The 22,914-nt window shown below is 46.6% G+C and overlaps 1 protein-coding gene across 7 annotated transcripts in view; it reads left to right on the top strand.

Annotated features, from left to right (window-relative positions):
- The window catches only part of FAM227B (family with sequence similarity 227 member B), a 412,829-nt gene that overhangs the window by 74,101 nt on the left and 315,814 nt on the right, over positions 1-22,914 (top strand). For all 7 annotated transcript variants that reach the window (XM_069222512.1, XM_069222513.1, XM_069222514.1 and 4 more), the window contains exon 2: positions 22,786-22,839. In XM_069222512.1, coding sequence (XP_069078613.1) covers positions 22,789-22,839 — 51 coding nt within the window. In that variant the 5' untranslated portion in view covers positions 22,786-22,788. The remainder of the gene's footprint in view (positions 1-22,785; positions 22,840-22,914) is intronic.

The following is a 22,914-nucleotide window of genomic DNA, read 5'->3' as shown; positions in this document are numbered from 1 at the left end:
ATGAAGTCGAATCATGCGGCTCCTGCCAGCGCATGACCCCGAAGGCACTCAAGGAAAGAGAGGCAAAATTGTTCTTTGCCCTTTCCAAGAAAAAGGAGAGGCGTCATTGGAGGGAGTCCTCTTCAAGATCCTCGAGGGCTCGTCACGACTCCCGGCGCCGATCGAGTAAGGGACGGTCCCGGTCCAGATCGGCATCTCCGTCAGCTCGGCGCCGTCCGACGTGGGAGATTAGCCCGACCGTCACCCCTCCACCTCCAACTCCCACGACTCCGACTTCACCTGGGTCGGTTTTCGAGGTCGAGCCTCTTCAGAGACCAGAGGGTTCTCCTGACCAGGAGTTACCTGGTCCATCTGCGGCGTCTATGCCGGCGCCGGTGCAACAACAACAATACCCGGCTTTCCCGGCACCGGGTACGGATCCTGCGGCTTTTTTGAATGCCATGTTTAATATCTTTTCCACCATGGTGCCGGGTGGAGGACAAGCAGGTCCGTCAGGCCGTTTGGCCTTTAATTTGGGTGTTCCAGCGTCTTACAAGTCGACGCCTTTCACATCATTTTTGCCTGTTGCAGCTGAACCAGCGCCAATGCCTTTGACGTCGCCTAGAAGACGTACTACACCTGCTACGGCGCCGATGGATTCACCTCAGATCCAATCCACAGTCAAGGTTCCTGTGGAGCCGGAGGGTCCGGTGTCGGATGGATCCGAGGTTCGGCGCCGAAGGAGATCTTCGGCGTCAGCCGACGCCTTATCGACGCCGGGTCTCGAATCTAGGCTTCGATCTAGACGTCTGGCTTTGCGCCTTCTGGAGGAGGAAGAATACAGCAGACAACACCTAGAAGAGGGTGAGATCTTGGAGCCTTCCGGTGACTTTCAAGGACTTGATACTGCAAGTGGCATCGACACCTCCCCTGAGTGGGATCTAGCTTCCCCTGGGGAGTACACTGAGGAGGCTGCTTCTTTCCATGCAGTAATACGAAAGGCTGCAGACTTTTTAGATCTCCCTCTTCCTGCTGCGGAGGTGAAGAGGAACCTGTTGACGGAGGTGTTACATCCTACTTTTGTAACGGCAAAGCCTCTCTTGCCTTTTAATGAGGCTCTTCTAGATCCTATTAAAGACATCTGGAAAAAACCTGTGTCTTCAGCGGCTGTAAACAGAGCGGTGGCACGACGCTATAGGGTGGCACCAGGTGACCCTGTCTTCCTCTCCAAGCACCCGACACCGGAGAGCTTAGTGGTTCAGGCCTCCTGTTCTTCCAGGTCCTCTCCGGGCTCGTTTCCCGGAACTCCTGCGGACAGGGATTCGAGGAAAATGGACCATTCTGCCAAAAAGGCCTTTTCTTCATGTAGTATGGCTTTAAAGTCAACCAACGCGACCTGCATTTTGGGACGTTATATCCACGCCCTTATGGAGGAAGCGAAATGCCATCCAAACTTGTCCCAGGAAATGTTACAGTTGCTGACGGACGCTCAGGATGCGGCGACCCAGGTGATCCAATCTGGGTTAGATACTTCAGACTCAGTGGCAAGAGCTATGGGCACGTCCATAGTTTCCAGACGACAATCTTGGTTGTGTTCGTCTGGCTTTTCATCAGATGTGCAGGCGACTCTCCTGGATCTGCCCTTTGATGGCGAAAAACTCTTTGGAACAAAGGCAGACTCTGCTCTTGAATGATTTAAGGAGAGCAGAGCCACAGCGAGGTCACTAGGTCTTCAGTCAGCTGCCTCATCCTCCTTTAGATCTTATAGGAGGTTTAGGGGTTTTGGACGTGGCTCCTCCTTTCGTGGCAGATTTCAAGGACCACAACAAACTGCAAGCTCCCTGCCATACAGATCCTTTAGGGGCAGGGGCAGAGTCCGTACAAGAGGAGCCACCCAGCAGCACTCTGCCTCTTCCTCGGGAGGGGTGCAGCAGGGAAAGCAGCCGTAGTCCTCCACCACTCCCTGTCCACTTGTCTCCGGTAGGGGGGAGACTTGCCCATTTTCTTCCGATGTGGGAGTTTATAACAACGGACTCTTGGGTCATCGACATTGTGAAGAAGGGGTACGCTCTTCCCTTTCGGGAATTCCCTCCTCCCTTCCCTCCCCGCCCATCCTTCTGTTCGGAAGACCATCTTCTATTATTACAACAGGAAGTATTGTCCCTATTGGCAAAAGGCGCGGTAGAGTTGGTTCCCGAGCAGGAGAGGGGTCATGGCTGTTATTCAAGATACTTCCTGATCCCCAAAAAGGATGGTCGGTTAAGACCAATTCTGGACTTGAGGACTTTGAATTGGTTCCTCAGGCAGGAAAAGTTCAAAATGCTGACCCTGTCACAGGTTCTTTTGGCGTTGAACGAGGGAGATTGGATGGTGTCTGTCGATTTGCAGGATGCATATTTTCATATTCCGATCCTCAAATCGCACAGGAAGTATCTCCGGTTTGTGGTGGGATCGCAGCATTATCAGTTTGCGGTCCTCCCATTTGGTCTTACTTTAGCACCTCTAGTCTTCACAAAGGTGATGGCGGTGGTAGCGGCAGAGCTCAGAAGAAGGGGGATAGCGGTGTTTCCCTATCTGGACGATTGGTTGATCAAAGCCAAAACTCCGGAGCTCGTGCGGTGCCATCTCCAGTCGACTACTCAATTGTTGTACGACCTGGGTTTTTCAATCAATGTGCCCAAATCTCACCTGGAGCCCTCTCAACGCCTCCTGTTCATAGGGGCAGTATTGGACACAACATTGAATTGGGCCTTTCCTCCGACCCAGAGGGTTCAGGACATACAGACGTTGATTCCAATGTTTCGAAATGGAGCGGTAGTTCCAGTCCTCAAGGTCCTTCGTCTGCTCGGTCTGTTTGCTTCTTGCATTCTGCTGGTCACTCATGCACGCTGGCACATGAGGGCTCTTCAGTGGTGCGTCCGCAGGCAGTGTTTTCAGCACAAAGGGGATCTCGAGGAATCGATAAAGATCTCCAGAGACACTGCAGTGGATCTTCAGTGGTGGGCAGCGGTCGACAACCTGTCTCAAGGAAGGCCGTTCTCGCTGCCTCCAGTGGCCACAGTGGTAACGGATGCTTCCACTCTAGGGTGGGGAGCTCATATGGGGACCTGGAGGTCAAAGGCCTTTGGTCTCCAGTGGAACAGAGATTTCACATCAATCTGTTGGAATTGCGGGCAGTACGTCTGGCTCTCAAGGCCTTCCCCCCTTCCATTCGCGGTCAGTCAGTCCAGATCTTAACGGACAATACTACCGCAATGTGGTATATAAACAAGCAGGGAGGAGTGGGGTCGTATCTTCTCTGCAGAGTAGCTCTTCGACTCTGGTCTTGGCTTCAGGACCACAAGATTTGCTCGGTAGCACATCATTTGGTCGGGGCTCTGAACGTGCGTGCGGACGTTCTGAGTCTGCGCAACTCAGTCGACCACGAGTGGCGTCTTCATCCAGATCTGGTTCTGTACATATTCCAGATGTGGGGATATCCACAGATAGATCCGTTTGCAACTCAGGAGAATGCGCAATGCCTGCTATTTTGCAGCCTCTAGTATCCGGTGCAAGGAGCTTTGGGGGACGCGTTTCAGATGTCCTGGAAGGGTCAGCTGCTTTACGCGTTTCCTCCCATACCCTTAATTCCCCGAGTTCTGAGGAAGATCCGTCAAGACCGAGCCCAGGTCATCTTAATAGCTCTGGATTGGCCAAGAAGGGTGTGGTATTCAGACCTTCTCCAACTCTCTCTGTGCCCTCCGCTCTGTCTCCCTTACAGGGTGGACCTCCTCTCGCAGTCGCAGGGGCAGATTCTACACCCCCACCTCCAGAGCCTGCACCTTCATGCCTGGAGATTAAACGGGGCAATCTGAGTGCTTTTTCTCTCCCTCGAGAAGTGGTGGATGTTATTTTATCGGCCAGGCGACACTCCACCAAATCGATCTATGCAAGTCGTTGGGCTAAATTTGTATGCTGGTGTGGAGAGAATAGAATTGATCCCTTAAAGGCTTGTTTGTCTGACATACTGTCATTTGCTCTTTGCCTGGCACAGAAGGGTTGTGCGGTTACAACAGTCAAGGGTAATTTATCTGCACTGTCGGCTTTTCTGTGCCTTCCTTGTTTAAATCTCCTATTGTTTTAAGGTTTCTTAAGGGGCTTACTAACAAATTTCCACCATCACCATTTGTTATGCCTCAGTGGGACCTTAATTTAGTATTAACATTTTTAATGGGGTCCCCATTTGAACCGATGCATTCTTGCTCTTTGCGGTTGCTAGTTCTCAAGACTGTGTTCCTGGTGGCCGTAACATCGACCAGAAGGGTCAGTGAGCTTCAGGCTCTTAGTGTAGAGCCTCCATACCTTTCTTTCTATAGAGACAAAAGTGGTGTTAAGGACCAAGGCGGCTTTCCTCCCGAAGGTTGTTACACCCTTTCACCTGGAGCAGTCTATTACTCTCTCTTCCTTTTACCCACCACCTCATACATCCAAGGAGGAAGAGAGGCTCCACCGGCTGGATCCACGAAGAGTGCTGAGCTTCTATGTCGACAGGACGAAGGAGTTCAGGCAAGATGATCAGCTCTTCGTTGGATACGTGGAGAAGAGGAAAGGTAGAGCTGTCCACAAGAGAATGCTATCCAGGTGGGTCATTCTATGTATTAAGATTTGTTATTCTTTGGCGAAGAAAGAACCACCTGTGGGGCTTCGTGCCCACTCCACCAGAGCAAAGGCTGCTTCTTCAGCTTTGGCTAGGGGTGTTCCTGTGGCTGACATCTGCAGGGCAGCGACTTGGGCGTCCCTCCATACTTTTGTTAAACATTACTGTTTGGATTCTGAGGTTAGGAGGGGTGGCCATTTTGCTTGCTCGGTGCTGCAGGATTTCTTGGTTTGACCATTCGGGCACCCACCTCCGGAGGTAGTACTGCTTTGGGACTCTAAGCTTTTTCTGGTGGATACAGTAACTACCTGTGGATTCCTCACGGTCTCACCCGCCTCCCCGTTGCCTGAACGGTCATACCATGAAATCCATGGGTGAGCATCCTTTGTCTTGTATATATGTATATACCTGAGTCATGTCTATAGTTGTGGCATGTATATATGCATAGCTTTCTCTAATTTAGATAGTTCAAGGAAAACTTGTTTGGACTTCACTGACATATTTTATTCTCATATAGAGCATTTATTGCTGTTACCTAATTTTATTTTTATTGTAATAAATGTTGTGTTTTCATTTCATTTGATATGACTATGTTCTCTTTGAGATCAATGTTCACCTGTTCCCCTCTATGGCACGTAAAAAATTGTGATAACTGACGTCTGCACATCAACGAGGGCTTCTTATTGCCTGGATGACGTCATACTGCGTTGCGTGGAGTCGGGCGATTGTGACGTCATAGTCGACGTGCAGAGCTAGAAGAAATTTCCGTTGAGGCTGGCGCGAGGGGGATAATTCTTTAGGTGAGGAATCCACAGGTAGTTACTGTATCCACCAGAAAAAGCGTTACTGAAGGTAAGTAACTTATTCTTCTCACGCTACAAGCTTTTCTGCCTTGAATTACAGGCTTCTCCGTGCTGGTCTGTACATACAACACAACCAGCATGTATTACATCAACAAACAGGGAGGGACCTGGTCTCTGTCTTTTTCAAGAAGCCCAAGCTCTTTGTGATTGGCTCACAATTCACAAAATCTATCGACGAGCGAACACATGTCTGGGGTGAACAACACTTTAGCAGAAATTTTGAGGAGAACAGGGGACAGTTGCTGTGAGTGGGAACTGGAGTAACTAAAAGTAGACAATATCTTTGCACGCTGGGGCAAGCAAGCGTTGGATCTTTTCGTGACAGACAAGAAGGCCAAATGCCAGTTCTACGCCAGTCGATTCCCGCTTGCAGGGTCATTGGGTAATGCCCTTTCAATGCGATTGTACGGAATTTAGGCATACACTTTTCCATTACTTCCCAGGATTCTCAGAAAAATTACTCATCCTGATAGCCCCCAAGTGGCCCAGACAACACTGGTTTATGGGGCTGATTTAACTGTCCGTGAACAAACCCATTTTTCTTCTTAAGAAACAAATGCTTCTAACGAGGAACAAAGGCCAGGTTTTACACCTGGAGCCAGCCTCTTTTCAGTTGCATGCATGGCTCCTGAGTTCCATGAGTTTTGAAACTTAATCATCAATCAGGAATGCAGAGAAATATTATCCAGTGCATGGGTGGAGAGTCCGAACAAAACTTGCAGGCTAAAGTGGAAAAAATTCAGTTCTTGGTGCCATGAGAATAACTTGCACCCATTTAAAGCCTCTCCCAACCAGATCATACCTTATCTTTGCTCACTAGCCAAGTCAGGCCTTGTTCATGCATCAATTAAAGTTCACCTTGCCGCAATATCAAGGTACATACGTTCCACACAAATTACATCTCTCCGCTCCACATGTCTTATTAAACAATTCATGAAAGGGCTATTCAGAACTTTCCCATCGTGTTGAGCGCTTCTCTGGGAATGGCATCTCAACATGGTCCTCTGGCAAATAATGAAATCCCCCTTTCGAAACAATTCATAAGACTGAACTGAAATTCCTCACGTGGAAGGTTGCTATACTACTCGCTCTGCCATCCACCAGAAGGGTCCTTTCTACGCTTCACAGACATATTTGCCCTTCTTAGATCAAATCTGAGGCTCCTTAACAGTTTCACTTCAATGGACCTTTCATATTCCAGACAGTTTTCCCAATCTTACCACACCAGCTGAAAGGACTGTCCACTCTTTAGACATCAAACAGTGTCTCAGGTTCTACATCCACCTTACTAAACAGATTCACAAAATGGATCAACTGCTAGTCTCCTATAGTCAAGGACTGCAGTGATGAAAGCCACATTAGAACGGTGGATCTCAGCAACAATTCAGTTTTGCCATTCTAAGGCTGACAAACCTCTAACGAGAAAAGCTAAGGCACATTCCACAAGAGCAATATACATTTCAGCTGCTCTTTTCACAGGCATCCCACTGGAGAAAATATGCCAAGCTGCCACATGAAAGAGCACGCACTTGTTCACGCAGCACTACTGCCTAGAGTCAACACAACGCAGTGACTCTGCCATGGGACAGGCTATGTTATGCCAATCTTTCCACTAAGGTTATTCATATTAATTGTAATACTTTTCAGTCAGCTGTATATTACTGCTTTCTTGTTCTGTTAACATTTATTGATCTAAATGTTCAGATATGAGTGCTTACAGTTTCAAATGAATGTCTAGATACATATAAATGGGTATGTTGTATTGGCTATTATGAAAATGTTTTGTTTTTACCCACCATCCTCTAAGAGTACTTCAGTTTCCTTCAGTACTGCTTGCTATTCTGGTTCAAGCATGTGAATCTATGAAAGATCCAATTCTGGATAAGAAAATGAGTTTCTTACCTGTAACTGCAGTTATCCAGCATTGGTATCTTTCATAGAGTCACATTCAACACACCCTCCTTCCCTGAGAGGCCCCCCTTATAGTTAAGGATGTTATTCCCACTTGTGCTTGAAAATCTGAGTGAATCAGCCTCTCTTGGGAGTATTCTAAAGGGTGCTAGCACCTGATTGGTCATAGTTCAAGTTTGGTCCTTTTTTTAAAAAGGACATAGATAGGTTATTAATTTGATGTCCTACTGCCATTATAATTCTTACATACTGCTTTATTATGGTACCATGGGACTCCCACTTCGACGATGGGGAATGATTCAAGCATGTGAATCTATGAAAGATACCAATACTGGATAACTGCAGTTACAGGTAAGTAACTATTTTCATCTCCAGCATAGAGTGTAGCAGTGGGCTGGCAGTTTGGTGGGGTCCAGTGCCAGTTATGAAGGAGTTTAAAGTACAAGAATTTCAATCTGGATTCTCGTAATAATGAATAATGGGATGCCTTCTGTGTCAACCATGCCACTAGGGAGTAGTCATGCCCTACTATTTGTTTTCAGTATCGTTTAGTAGCTACGATGGCTTAGATTATAAATGATCGATGAGGAAGCCATAGATAGCAGAGAGCACCCCCATGGAGGATCTCCATACATCCAGATAAGAGTGATACAGCGAAGAGGATGGTGTGTTGTGGATCCCTATCAAGGCGGGCTTTAAAGAAGCACACCATCTGAGTGTGATTCCATAGTTGGTGGCCTACATCATATTTAGTACATAGTTCTGGAAAAGACACTAGGAAGTATCCTGTAAATAATTGGTCGATTGTATGGACACCCTTCTCCAAGTGCTTCCACAACTCTGTTTTCCCTCCCAGTAACAAGCTTGCATTATTACACGCTGGAGCTGAAGAGTGGATCCTTGGATCGATGCATAGCAGGAAGTGTGACTGTGTCCTTGTCAGGAGCATGGATCACCGGGTTGGCAATTGGGGGATGTGCGTGTTTCACCCAGAGAGTGTGGCTCGTTCCATGGCTACCCACATCGGGGGTCTTTGACGGCAGGAAGTACTTCAATTGTGATATGTGGTGTGCCAGGTATTAGGTTCCTCTGTATGACATCCGTAATCCCCCTGCTTTGATGTCACATTATAGTTTTCTCATCTTCAGTCTGGGCCTGTTACTGCCCCATGCAAAGGACACAATCTCTGAATAGGTTTTACATAATAGTGTGCTTGGTAGGGAGATGTTCAACATACCTATTATGTAGTTATAGCGGGGCCAGTAATCATTTTAATGGCCTGCACTTTGCCCCATAAGCATAGCTGAAGCAGTGCCAATTTCACAAAGTCAGATTTAGTTTTAGCGATGAGGGGCTGTATATTGCTTTCTGTCTTTCACTACGCGATGGTCCCTTGTTAAGTAGATACCTAAGTATTTCTTTCCCTTACGGACCTACCACATGTTGATTCCCTCAATGCAAGCTCTTGTGATATCTGATGGGCATTACCTGACACAATTCACCTTATACCCCGAAAATGTGGAGAATAAGTCCAGTAATATTACTGGAAAAGCAGAGAGCTATGACTGCGAATGCATCGGGGTAAGGAAAATATCTGCATACAAATGAAAGTTGACAGTTCCTGTACTTGTTTGAATACCCTGGATTGGATGAGAGGTACATTAGACAGATGCCAGTGACTCAGGGGCAAGTTTGAAGAGTTGTGACGAGAGGGGACAACCCTGCCGTCTATCCCAGTGAATCTGTATGGTGCGTGACAGGTATCCACAGTAGTTAATTTGGGCTGTGGTGTCAGAGGCGTCATTTGACTCCAGAAATAAATTCTTGGCCTAGAACAAACCTCTCTAGTACCCTGAATAATTAGGGCCTTTTGACACAGTCAAATGCCTTTTCGGCATCCAGGGAGACTGCCATTGTATTCCAAAGGATGTGTGCCAAGTTGCTCATGTGGTTCCTAGAAGAATGCCCTGACACAAACCCTTCCTAAGAAGCATGTATTAGGGTAGGGATAACTGCATAATCAAGTAGCCATGATTTTAATATCAACATTTATGAGGAAGATGGGGATGGTAACTTACTCATTCTAGGGGTCCTTCCCATCTTTCAAGTATTAGCATTATAGTTGCTTTGTTGAACGGGCCCTAAGTGCCTGGGCCCTCTACCTCCTTGAAAACGTGGAACGGCATTTAAGATACTGGTGGTGAACATAACTTTAAAAATTCCCTATGGACGCCTCCCCTTTCTGAATGTCGATAGCGCAGAAATGGCAGCCCTTATCTCTTCTGTCGTAATCTCGCCAGTTAGACGCAAGCGCCGTTCATCGGTAAGGGTAGGCAAATGAAGCAAGTCTAAGAAGGAGGATTCCCTGGCAGGTTCAGTGCTATCATCATAGGAAACAAGTAAAACGCCTCATAGAAGGATGCAAACGCATTTGCAATGTCTTCCGGATGAGTTGATGTGTTCATCGGGGATGGACAGTCAAGTGTCACTCTGTTTCAGATGTAGTGCTAGTAGGCAGCCAGCCTTCTCATCATGTTCATAGTGGCGCCATTTAAGCTTTGTATGCGCTGGCTTGGAAGCAGATGTGTACAATTTATTGTAGGCAAACTTGTTCCCCTCTAAGAGTCATCTCCTGTAAAGAGTGGGGTGTGCATTATTCATATTTATATTTTATAATTGTTTGTTATGTTCTAAGGTCAGTCTGTTGTCCTCTCTGTTAGCGGGTAATGGAGGAGACGCTCGGTACATAGTGTTGGTTACTGGAATTAAGCTTGTGCTTTCAAGTAAACCATTGCATGTGTTTATCTATTATTTCTGTGGTAAATTAAATTATTAGAAGTTATGTGATATAATTCATGGGGGCATTGTGAGTTAATGAAATAATTGGAGGAATTGATAAGCTACCAGAGAATAGGTATTGTTTACAGGGATGTAACTTTCAAAGGAGAAAAGGTAGTGATCTTTGAAGCAAAGTAGTCCTCGAAAAATCATAAAAATGTTACCAGACATGCAGGTCTACTGTCTTGAATAATGTACTCTACCTAACTATGTTAAGCTCTTGACCAAATGGCAAATATGTTATTTCACCGAGCCTCCTTTTTCTTCATTATCACATATTAGAGCGCCTTCAAATAGGTGAGCTCAGCATGCGCCCTGTACAAAAAAAACTGTGGTTTGATTTAATAGACTAAACCTTTCCTCCATGTATAATAAGAGTCTAGACCACATTTAGGACACACAGGGCTCCTGACTTGCTTTTTAGTTCACTAAATAGAATTGTCATCAGGGCAAGTGCAGGAATGTTTCTAATGTTCATGTTTAAATACTCTCAATTTTAATAAATACTCTCAGTCCTAAGATGAAATATTTTCGTAGGTTAATGGAATACATTTGTTTGTAATTTTGAAGGCACTGTCATGTTCTAACACTATTTTGGTTTAAGATTTACATGCCAAATATTATTAAGGCTGGGCTATTTCATGTGCTCTCAGAGACAGAGCCAACCCTTTGCTCAGCTTTTCCTTTAAATTTATTGGCTTGTCCCTCTCTGCAGAGCAGAAAGTGAGTAGCTGCAGTAAAACACTTCCACCAGAAATGACATTTGGGGGAGAATGGAAACACAAAACTCAGTTATAAACTCATGGAGAACCAATCACAACTATATCAAGTATTTAAACAATAAACCAGTTGTGCAGCATCTTGTCACTGCAAAAAAACAATCTTAATTGTTCTTACCCAACACAGAGGCAGTTATGTATCTACTTCAAATGGATGATTGGCTGAGCAGACTAACCAATATTCAGACTTAGACCTGTAGCCTGAAGATTGCATAGTCATCTAAAGTCTGCAACCAAGGTATTTGGCTTGGACTGATGTCCCTGAGCTATTTTTGTCTGCTGCATGATCCCAGTGTTGCACCTGTCTTGTACATGTGCTCAGTGCTGTACCCGATTTTAGAGTTGTAACTAATCTCCTGGGGGTACCACAGTGAGCTAGTTTGTTTTAAAACGTGGCCTGCATGATCGCACTGCCATGCCTACACTCATCACCACAGATTGCTGGGACATTCCTCTCTGTTTTTTTCAGTGTTGTAAATTATCTCAGTGCTGTGCCTGGCCTGACTCTATACTGCACTTGTATTCTGAGATCTTTACCTGTCTCTCTCATACACAAGATCATGGTGCAGCACAAGTTTAAGGCATTGCACTTATGGATCATACAATATTTGTCACACTGTATCATCCACAACCCTGCACTCCTTTTCCTTCAACTCCAAAACTCGTCACCAACTATGGACTCTATGCTGGTGCCTGTGTTCATCAGCCGTGGGTGGGGGCTCTGTAGGTGCTCAGTGGTCTGGAGACCAGGAGTCAGTTCATCCTCTTTTAAGGACGGCATCCTTCCCAGAGGGGCCATCTCTTTATTGTTAAGAGCCTGCATGAAAAACTGACTGACATAAACTTGTGATTGCTGCTCTACTTTTTTTCCTTTTGAATTACCTTCTCCTTACTTTCTATCTTGGGTAGGATGCAATCTGAGAATACAAAACTGTAGAAAGAAACCACTTTATTTGCATGTGAGATAATGTTCTATTACTCCAGTATTGGAACTTTCACAGATTCACATGCTTGAATACTTCCCCGTCGTCGAGATGGGAGTCCCCGGTGGAATATAAAACCAGGCCTGAAGATGTATGCACACAGTACATGAAGTAGGCCTCAATACAATAACCCATCCTAGTCGTTTTGTAAAATAGACCCAAACTCATCTTAAACCAATCAGATTGCTTCACCCCTCTAGAACCTCCTTTGAGGAGCTGCCTTCCCTCAGAATTTCCACTGCACGTTGTGCTGAGGAGTCTCCTTTGAGCTCTTCTCAAAATATTCTGTCAGAAGACCTGTTTCTACAGCTTTTGGATATTTCTATCTTCTCTGGTGATTTAGACTGGCTGCCATGTCAAAGACACCAAAGAAAGGCCTTTTCACATTCTGTGCCTATTGCTTAAAAAAGAGATTATATGTGGAGGATCCACATGAGGAGTGTATTTACTGCCTGTGCCCCAGCCACAAGACTAAGGACTGCAAAATCTGCTGGAAGTTTCCTACCAAGACCCTGAAGGACAGGGAGGGTTGCCTTTTTTTTGTGGCTGCAAAGAGGTAAGACTGGACACTCTGCCTCTGATGAGGACAGTGCCTCTTCTTCTATTTCTGCCCCTAAAATACCTCTCAAAAGAAAACAAGAACGTTCTGAGGGGCAAGAGCCACCTAGGAAAAAGACATCAAAGCATGGCTCTCCAGAAAAGAAAAGACTGGGTACAGAATCCCTAAAAAAAAAACAAAGAAAACTGCTTCAGAGACGGCCACGCCTCCTCCTAAAGTGCTTTAAGAAGCCTAGTTCTGCACCGTCGACTATACCCTCGTCGACGACCATTTCATCGGTGGCGCCGGTGGTGTTAACCATCTCTATGTCGATGGCAGCTGCTACAAGATCTTCGTCGACGACAGTATCATCCTCGTCGACGGTGCGCCCCATCTCGTCGACACTTCTCTCGGTGATGCCCTCGTTGATGATGCTCTTGTCGACGGTCCAACCGCCATTGGCAACAATGTTTCCAGCAACAACAAGTGGTTTCTTGTCTTCAACACCAGGATTGCTTCCAACAAAAAGACCATCTACGTTACTTTTGGGTCAACCTCTGCAACATACTCCGCTTAAAAAGCTCTCTAAAGGCCACTTAACACCCTCTGTTACATCTCCGAGAAAGGTTTCAAGACTCTTGCCTTCTAGGTTTTTAGATGAGGACGATTATGATGAGGGCTCAGATCAAGATACAGTGTTTGGAGTAGCTAGAAGTCCATTGCAGCTACACGTGAAATGCCAGGAGTACTCGGGCGACGATTCATATTATCGCCAACAGTAGTATGACCCAGTAACACAACAGGAGGGAACACTATTTCTGCCCTCCGGTCTGGTGTCCGAACTCCAGGATATGCTGGCGGACTACAGAGAATGCTTCTACCCTCAACCGAGGAAAGATCCCACGCCAGCAGTTTCTGCTCCAGCTACTCCTGCACCTCTGCCAGCTTTTCCTATGATGCCACAAGTTCCTCTTCAGGCTCCGCAGAGTCCTCAGGTCCAGGCCTATTCTGATGAAGGAGAGGTTCTCTCCGACCAGGACGAATGGGATGAGTATGTGCTCCCGGCACCCCCTTCTCCGGAGCCATTAGCAGTCGGATGTCCTCCTGAGGATATTGCCTCTTTCCATAACCTCTTAGAGAAAGCTGGAATGAGGTTTGAGCTGCAGTTGCCATCTATGCAGCAGGACTGTTTTCTGTGTGATTTTAAAGAGCCACACAGAAAATCCGTCAGGGCTATCCCAATCATTGACCATGTCTGGAGTCAGGGGCTAAAAATTATGAAAAACCCGACGACAGTACCAGCAGTGTTACTAAAGCTGGACAAAAGGTATAAGGCAACAGAAGACACTCATGCGTGCCTAGTGGGTCACCCTAAACCAGACTCTGTGGTTTCCTAGGCTGCCCAGAGATGCTCCAAGAACCCTTCAACGCCTTTATCGGCCCCTCCTGATAAGGACGGAAGGCGCCTGGACAATATCGTGAAGAGGTTTTCTTCTATGTCGGCAATTGTGGTCCTTGCAGCAAATTCATTGGTACTCCTGGGCAGATACGACAGGCAGCTGTGGTCTGACATCTCCCACTCTGTAGAGGAACTTTCAGATACCAACAAGTTGGACGCAAAAAAGATAATTATGGGAGTCAGCGAACATCTGCAGAAGTAATTGACTGCGCCCTGGACATTGCGGCCATGGGATTTAGGCTTCTGGCCAGTTCAGCCGTTTTAAGGCGCCAGGGATGGCTCAAAGCCACTAATTTCAGGCCGGATGTCCAAACAAAGATCCTGGATCTCCCGTACGATGGCCAAGACCTGTTCGGCAAGCATGTCGACAATGCCCTTCAGGCGATCAAAGATAATACTGATACTGCCAGGTTGTTGGGATCCCTACAGTACAAGCGTACTTCCTTTTGGGGAGCCAAGGGTAGAGGCCACTCCTCTTTTCGAAGTGGCTACCAGTCCTTTCGCTATCCAGCCTACTCCTCCCAGTATCAGTCGTCCAGACCCCAGTACCATCAAAGGCAGCCTCCGTCAGCAGCATACAGCAGACCTCCTCCTAGAGGAAGATCGGGACGACAGTCCAAGGATCCCTCGCGCAGGCAATGACAGCCTCCAGGGGCCTGCTACCCCTCCCTCCTTGTTTCGTCACCTACGTCGCTGGAGTCAGATCATAATCGAAAAGTGGGTTCTGGACATCATAACTCCTGGCCATCTACTAGAAATCACTTCCAGGCCTCCCGAAACTCCACCTTCCCGGGAACGCCAACAACATCTACGTTTTCTCCTCCTAGAGATAGCAAGCATGTTGTCCAAAGGGGCGATAAAGGTGGTTCCCTCTTTGCAGCCAGGAAGAGGTTTTTGCTCTCGATTCTTCCTCATCAGAAAAAAGTCCCGTCTGTGCAGACCCATTGTGGATCTGAGGCAGCTCAACAAATATCTAAAAAAACAATCCTTTCGAATGGTAACTTAGAAGGACGTATTACAGCTTCTCAACAGAGGCGACTTCATGGCTTCCCTAGATCTTCAGGATGCGTATTTCCATGTTCCCATTCACCCCAAGCACAGGAAATTTCTGAGATTCATGGTAGCCGGCTAGCACTTTCAGTTCAGAGTGCTACCCTTCAGACTCAAATACGCCCGCGGATTTTCACAAAGTGCTTAGCCCTAGTGGCTGCATAGCTCAGACGTCTCAAGCACCAGGTATTCCCATATCTGGACGATTGGTTACTAAAGACTCCAAATATCTCTGCTCTACGTCACTCTCTCACGACCATGTTACGTCTTTTCCAACAACTACGTCTCGCTCCTAACCGAGACAAGCCACAGCTTCAACCTACCAGAAGGATAGTGTTTCTGGGTGCCATATTGGACACGACTCTTGTAAAAGCCTTTCCTGCAGAAGAGCGCCAACTCAAGCTTTTGACCTTGACAAAATCAGTTTGAAGAAAAAAGTATCTTTCAGTTCGGAGGTTCAAATCATTACTGGGGATGATGTCCTCCTGTATCAACCTAGTTCCACACTGTCGTCTTCGGATGCGCCCGCTATAGGAAGAGCTTGACAAACAGTGGAAGCAGGTGCAAGGGTCCTTCTGGGACATTATTCACGTAACACCAAGGATGGTCCACTCCCTCCAGTGGTGGTCAAAGCCTGCAAACATTTCAGTAGGTCTGGAGTTCATGAATCAAACCCCTCCGTTCACCATCACAACAGATGCTTCAATGGAAGGATGGGGAGCATGTCCTCAAGATGGCAAGTCAGTGGCAGATGGCCCAGTTCTCATGAGACCCTGCACATCAACCTCCTCGAACTCCGAGCTGTGTACCTTGCACTACAAGCTTTTCTACCGAGAATCTGAGGTTCGTCTGTGCTGGTCCGGACGGACAGTTACGACCACCATGCACTACATTAATAAGCAAGGTAGAACTCGGTCTCGCTTACTTTCCACAGAAGCTCAGCTCATCTGGACCTGGTGCATTCAGAATTCAGTGCACATACGGGCGGAACATCTCCCGGGGGTCAGCAACACCACAGCAGTCTCTCTAAGCAGGCTAAGCACATCTTCACACGAGTGGGAACTGAACCAAACAACACTGGATGTAGTCTTCCGCAGGTGGGGGACACCGAACCTGGACCTCTTCGTGACACCTCAGAACACAAAATGCCAGTTTTATGCAAGCTGGCCTCCCCAGCCAGGGTCATGGGGAAATGCCCTTTCAATAGCATGGTCAGGGATGTATGCTTAAGCCTTTCCTCCGATACCCCTTCTTCCTCGGGTCATCAGCAAGATCAAATCAGAGCCCTGCCAGATAATTCTAATTGCTCCAGATTGGCCACATCAACCGTGGAACACAGAGCTTCTGTTGCTATCCTCGTGTCCTCCCGTCTAGTTAGCACCCATTCCGGACCTGCTCACCATCAGCCAGGGCCTACTGAGGCATCCGGATCCCAAGCATCTCAGGTTATGTGCATGGCTCCTGAGTTCAATTAATTCAGCCTGCTAAACATTCCCATAGACTGTCAAACACTTTAAGCTAAAGCTTGTGCAGATAGCACCAATAAGACATATTCATTAAAATGGAAGCAGTTTTGTTTATGGTGTTCTGCAAATGGTGTTCATCTGCTTACATCTGCTCCAGAACAGGTTTTACGGTACCTTCTTCAACTGGCGAAGTCTGGTCTCACCCATGCTTCCATTAAGGTCCACTTAGCTGCTATCTCCAGATATAGACGACCACCAAAGGACCGTCTCTCTGGTCTCATTGACTGATAAAGCAGTTTATGAAGGGCTTATTCCGATCCTTTCCTTCAGCCAAACGACCTCCTCCATCTTGGCAACTAAATACAGTCCTAATTCAGTTGATGAAGGAGCCATTCAAACCTATTCATAAATCAAACATCAAGTACCTTACCTGGAAGGTAGCGCTCCTATTAGTGTTGACATCTACTCGCAGAGTAAGTGAGATTCAAGCCTTTACCATCCAAGAGCCTTTCATGACGTTTACAGACGACACAGTCATCCTACGGACAAACCCGAAATTCATCCCAAAGGTGCCAACTGATTTCCACATGAATGAGCCAGTGGTCCTAAGGACTTTCTTTCCACGGCCCCAGACTGGAGCAGAAAGATCGCTGCATTCTTTGGACGTCAGACGATGCCTTAAATTTTATTTGCAGCGGACATCCTCAATCAGAAGACCCAGTCAGCTGTTTGTGGCATTTAGTGTGCCCAGGAGAGGGTTTCCTGTTTCTAAACAAACCATCTTCAGATGGATTTCTAGTGCCATAGCCTTTTGCCACCAAAAAGCTGGTAGACCGCTGGACAGTAAAGTTTGTGCACATTCTACACAAGCAGTGTCCACTTCTTGTGCGCTCTTCTCTGGAGTGTCCCTTCCAGACATCTGTTGTGCAGCCACGTGGAGGACAATGCACGCCTTCACGAAGCACTACTGCCTGGATGCTGAATCGTTCCATGATGCCCCGGTGGGTCAAGCAGTTCTTAGACATTTGTTCAGATAAGGTGAGCTGTTTTTTCCCTCCATCCGCTTCTGATTTAATCAAATTTCTGGTTGTTATTTATGTACCTATCTTGCAAAATTCATATATTTGTGTTTGCCGCGTTACTTTATTGCTCTGCATGTAACTGTCTAATGCCACTCTTTATAATTATTGACATAGACAGTACTTCTTGGTACAGAAATGTGTTACTTACTGATTGCTACTCTATTCAAGCATGTGAATCTATGAAAGTTCCAATACTGGAGTAAGAAATAAGTTACTTACCTGTAACTGTAGTTCTCCAGTATTGGACACTTTCATAGATTCACATGCGCCCGCCCGCCTCCACGGAGGAGCTCACCTTCTCTCTTTTTAGTGTGCTGGGTTATTTCAGCACTTGTGCTCGGAAAATCTGAGGGAAGGCAGCTCCTCACAGGAGGTTCTAGAAGGGTGAGGCACTCTGATTGGTTTAAGTTTGAGTTTGGGTCTATTTTACAAAACGACTAGGATGAGTTATTGTATTGAGGCCTTCTTCATGTATTGTGTGCATACATCTTCAGACCTGGTTTTATATTCCACCGGGGACTCCCATCTCAACGACGGAGAAGTATTCAAGCATGTGAATCTGAGTGTCCAATGCTGGAGAACTACAGTTAAGTAACTTATTTCTTGAGCTCTTCTGATATATACTAGAATAATGTGAATAGTCTGTCTGCAATAAAAGCTAGTTTACTCTGGAGGTGGAAGTGTGTATCATGACTCTATAGAGTGACCAGACTTTTTTCTTTGTCAGAAAGAATGTGGACTAATGACCCCTCTAGTATAAAGTTCAACAGTTATTTGAAACTCAGAGCTGGCACTGACTTCTCATGTGCATATCAAATATGTGTAAAGTGACCTTGCAACACATGTAGGGTAGTAGAACTGTGTGTGAATAACTGAGTCTTAATAATGAAACCAGTGGGATCCATTTTGGATGTCCCTGGTTTAACATGGCAAGGATTGGAGGATGAGGAGAGCTTTCCCAGGCAGTGGAAGTGTATTGTCTGCATTCCTGCAACTGGAGAGGGAAATCTAAATGCCATAGTGGGGAGGCCGGAGATACAGCTGCTTTTTAGAAATTTCATGACGACATTCTTAGTGAGGCCCTGTTTATTAGTACTTCCTAAACTCTGCCATGTGGTGATGATAGCTAAGTGTGGGATTGCATTTTTTTTGTTTTTCAAAGTGCGGGTGTTCCTTGGTCAGGCTTGTCCTTTTGTCTGTCCATGGATACTGCTTCAGGAAGACTGACAGCCAAGTGCAGCAATCTCACCCTTAAATGTGCCCATTGTAGGAGGCTGGCCTGGCTTGTAGTGGGTACCAAGGGGTACTTACACTCTGTACCAGGTCCAGTTATCCCTTATTAGTGTAGAAGAGGTGTTTCTAGCAGCTTAGGCTGATAGAAGGTAGCTATAGCAGAGCAGCTTAGGCTGAACTAGGAGACATGCAAAGCTCCTACTATACCACTGGTGTCATATGCACAATATCATAAGAAAACACAATACACAGATATACTAAAAATAAAGGTAATTTATTTTTATGACAATATGCCAAAAGTATCTCAGTGAGTACCCTCAGTATGAGGATGCCAAATATACACAAGATATATGTACACAATACCAATAATATGCAGTAATAGCAAAAGGAAGTAATGCAAGCAATGTAAAGTTACAGTAGATTGCAATAGGAGCACATAGGTATAGGGGCAACACAAACCATGTACTCCAAAAGTGTAATGCGAACCACGAATGGACCCCAAACCTATGTGAGCTTGTAGAGGGTCGCTGGGACTGTAAGAAAACAGTGAGGGTTAGAAAAATAGCCCACCCCAAGACCCTGAAAAGTAGGTGTAAAGTGCACCTATAACCCCCAGAGAGCACAGAAGTCGTGATAGGGGGTTTCTGCAAGGAAGACCAACACCAGCAAAGCAACAACAGTGGATTTCCGGACCTCAGTACCTGTGAAACAAGGGGACCAAGTCAAAGAGTCGCGACAATGTCGAGAGTGGGCAGATGCCCAGGAAATGCCAGCTGAGGGTGCAAGGAAGCTGCCACCGGATGGTAGAAGCTGTGGATTCTGCAAGAATGAAGAGGGCTAGAAACTTCCCCCTTTGGAGGATGGATGTCCCCCGTCGTGAAGAAGCTTGCAGAGGTGTTCCCATGCAGAAAGACCGCAAACAAGCCTTGCTAGCTGCAAGGGTCACGGTTAGGGTTTTTGGATGCTGCTGTGGCGCAGGAGGGACCAGGATGTTGCCACTTGGATGAGGAGACAGAGGGGGCGCCCAGCAAGTCAGGGAGCCCTCACAGAAGCAGGCAGCACCCGTAGAAGTACCGGAACAGGCACTTGGAAGAGGAGTGAACAGGAGTCCACCCGAAGACACAAAAGGGAGTCCCACGACGCCGCAGGACAACTCAGAAGGTTGTGCACTGCAGGTTAGAATGTCGGGAACCCAGGCTTGGCTGTGCACGAAGGAAATCCTGGAAGAGTGCACAGGAGCCGGAGCAGCTGCAAATCATGCGGTACTCAGCAATGCAGTCTAGCGTGGGGAGGCAAGGACTTACCTCCACCAAAATTGGACTGAAGAGTCACTGGACTGTGGGAGTCACTTGGACAGAGTTGCTGAGTTCCATGGACCACGCTCGTCGTGCTGAGAGGGGACCCAGAGGACCGGTGATGCAGTTTTTTGTTGCCTGCGGTTGCAGGGGGAAGATTCCGTCGACCCACAGGAGATTTCTTCAGAGCTCCTGGTGCAAGAAGGAGGCAGGCTACCCCCAGAGCATGCACCACCAGGAAACAGGCGAGAAAGCCAGCAGGATGAAGCGATACAAGGTTGCAGTAGTCGTCTTTGCTACTTTGTTGCGGTTTTGCAGGTGTCCTGAGCAGTCAGCGGTCGATCCTTTGGCAGAAGGTGAAGAGGGAGATGCAGAGGAACTCTGATGCGCTCTTGCATTCGGTATCTGAAGAATTCCCCAAAGCAGAGACCCTAAATAGCCAGAAAAGGAGGTTTGGCTACCTAGGAAGGATAGGCTTGTAACACAGGTAAGAGCCTATCAGAAGGAGTCTCTGACGTCATCTGCTGGCCCTGGCCACTCAGAGCAGTCCAGTGTGCCAGCACACCTCTGAATCCAAGATGGTAGAGGTTTGGGACACGCTGGAGGAGCTCTGGGCACCTCCTCTGGAAGGTGCAGGTCAGGGGAGTGGTCACTCCCCTTTCCTTTGTCCAGTTTCGCGCCAGAGCAGGGCTGGGGGATCCCTGAACCGGTGTAGACTGGCTTATGCAGAGATGGGCACCATCTGTGCCCATCAAAGCACTTCCAGAGGCTGGGGAAGGCTACTCCTCCCGAGCCCGGACACCTTTTTCCAAAGGGAGAGAGTGTAACACCCTCTCTCTGAGGAAGCCCTTTGTTCTGCCTTCCTGGTCCAGGCCTGGCTGGATGCCAGGAGGGCAGAAACCTGTCTGAGGGGTTGGCAGCAGCTGCAGTGAAACCCCGGGAAAGGCAGTTTGGCAGTACCCGCGTCTGTGCTAGAGACTCTGGGGATCATGGATTTGTCTCCCCAATGCCAGAATGGCTTAGACATGTTACATGGCCATGTTCGGAGTTGCCATTGTGACGCTATACATAGGTAGTGACCTATGTATAGTGCACGCGTGTAATGGTGTCCCCGCACTCACAAAGTCCGGGGAATTTGCCCTGAACGATGTGGGGGCACCTTGGCTAGTGCCAGGGTGCCCACACACTAAGTAACTTAGCACCCAACCTTCACCAGGTGAAGGTTAGACACATAGGTGACTTATAAGTTACTTAAGTGCAGTGGTAAATGGCTGTGAAATAACGTTGACGTTATTTCACTCAGGCTGCAGTGGCATGCCTGTGTAAGAATTGTCAGAGCTCCCTATGGGTGTCAAAAGAAATGCTGCAGCCCATAGGGATCTCCTGGAACCCCAATACCCTGGGTACCTCAGTACCATATACTAGGGAATTATAAGGGTGTTCCAGTATGCCAATGTGAATTGGTGAAATTGGTCACTAGCCTGTTAGTGACAATTTGGAAAGCAGAGAGAGCATAACCACTGAGGTTCTGTTTAGCAGAGCCTCAGTGAGACAGTTAGTCATCACACAGGGAACACATACAGGGCACACTTATGAGCACTGGGGCCCTGGCTTGCAGGGTCCCAGTGACACATACACTAAAACAACATATATACAGTGAAATATGGGGGTAACATGCCAGGCAAAATGGTACTTTCCTACACCCATGTTGTGAGGAATTCTAAATGGAACCGTTCTCAGTCCCAGTGCCACGTGTTGTGAGAAGCACCACTTTACACAGAGGCTGCATCTAGAGGGCAGCCGGAGAAAGACACTTGAAAGAGAAAGAACTGGTTCTGCAGCATAATACTTTAACTCGCTGAGAGCATGTTCGGCATAGCAGGTTAAAGAATATTACAAGTTAATGCATGCTTTGTCATAGACTACTAAAGTGTGCAGATTGTGAAAGGTACAGATTCATTTAAGGGTTAAAAAGCTAAGCTAGAGAAACATAAAACGCCCGGAAGACGCGTGTGACGTGTATTCTGTTGGATGATCTTACATGCTGCTTATTATTTTTCTGCCTGTGCCTGCTCAACTTTTACTTGTAATCAGTTTGCATCAAACGCCTCTCTTTAGAAACTACCCTCAGACTTTTCTATATCCTGTATTATTCACACTTGGTCTGTCAAAAACTTGTATTGAAATACAATACCTTATGCATAGCCACGTGACGGCACAGCACCTTGATGTTTTTAACTTTTTTTATTTTTGGGAACAGCGAGTACAAAGTTCCTCTGCTGAATTAGAACCAAAAAGAAAACATGGGTGAAGCTTCCAGTGCTTTGACTCAATCTTTGTCTTACTGTTGCAGAATTTGACCAGCATATAATGGTTGCCCATCAAGGGAGGGTCTGGCAAGCTGTCTTCCACAGCCTCTAACTGAGGGAGGCAAAAAGTGCAGCTGATGTTTTATGAGTCTTTTACTTTTACTGACACTATTAAAACGTTACTTTTACGAATTAAGTGTACACATTTATCTGCTTCATGACATGTTTAATTCAATTGAAAAATCTCTTCAGAATGTAATTTAAAAATTTGCCATGCTATGCTGACATTGACAACAAATGTATTTGTTTAACACATAAATCACTTTAGATTTCCAAGTGATATTTTTCTTGTCTGTGTTTGTAGGTCATGCAGAAACCAGCAGGTACTTTTGAGGAATTCTTACGTGCTCAGCATTTGGTAAGTAGGTGTGCCTGAATGAATAGGAAAAATGGAATAGGAGCTAGTCAGATGAGCAATATTTTACAAAAAGGA

This window comes from Pleurodeles waltl, chromosome 3_1 (assembly GCF_031143425.1).
Source record: "Pleurodeles waltl isolate 20211129_DDA chromosome 3_1, aPleWal1.hap1.20221129, whole genome shotgun sequence".
Classification (NCBI taxonomy): Eukaryota; Metazoa; Chordata; class Amphibia; order Caudata; family Salamandridae; genus Pleurodeles; species Pleurodeles waltl.
The sequence above is the reverse complement of the archived record's forward strand: the minus strand, read 5'-3'. Positions and strand labels throughout refer to the sequence as shown.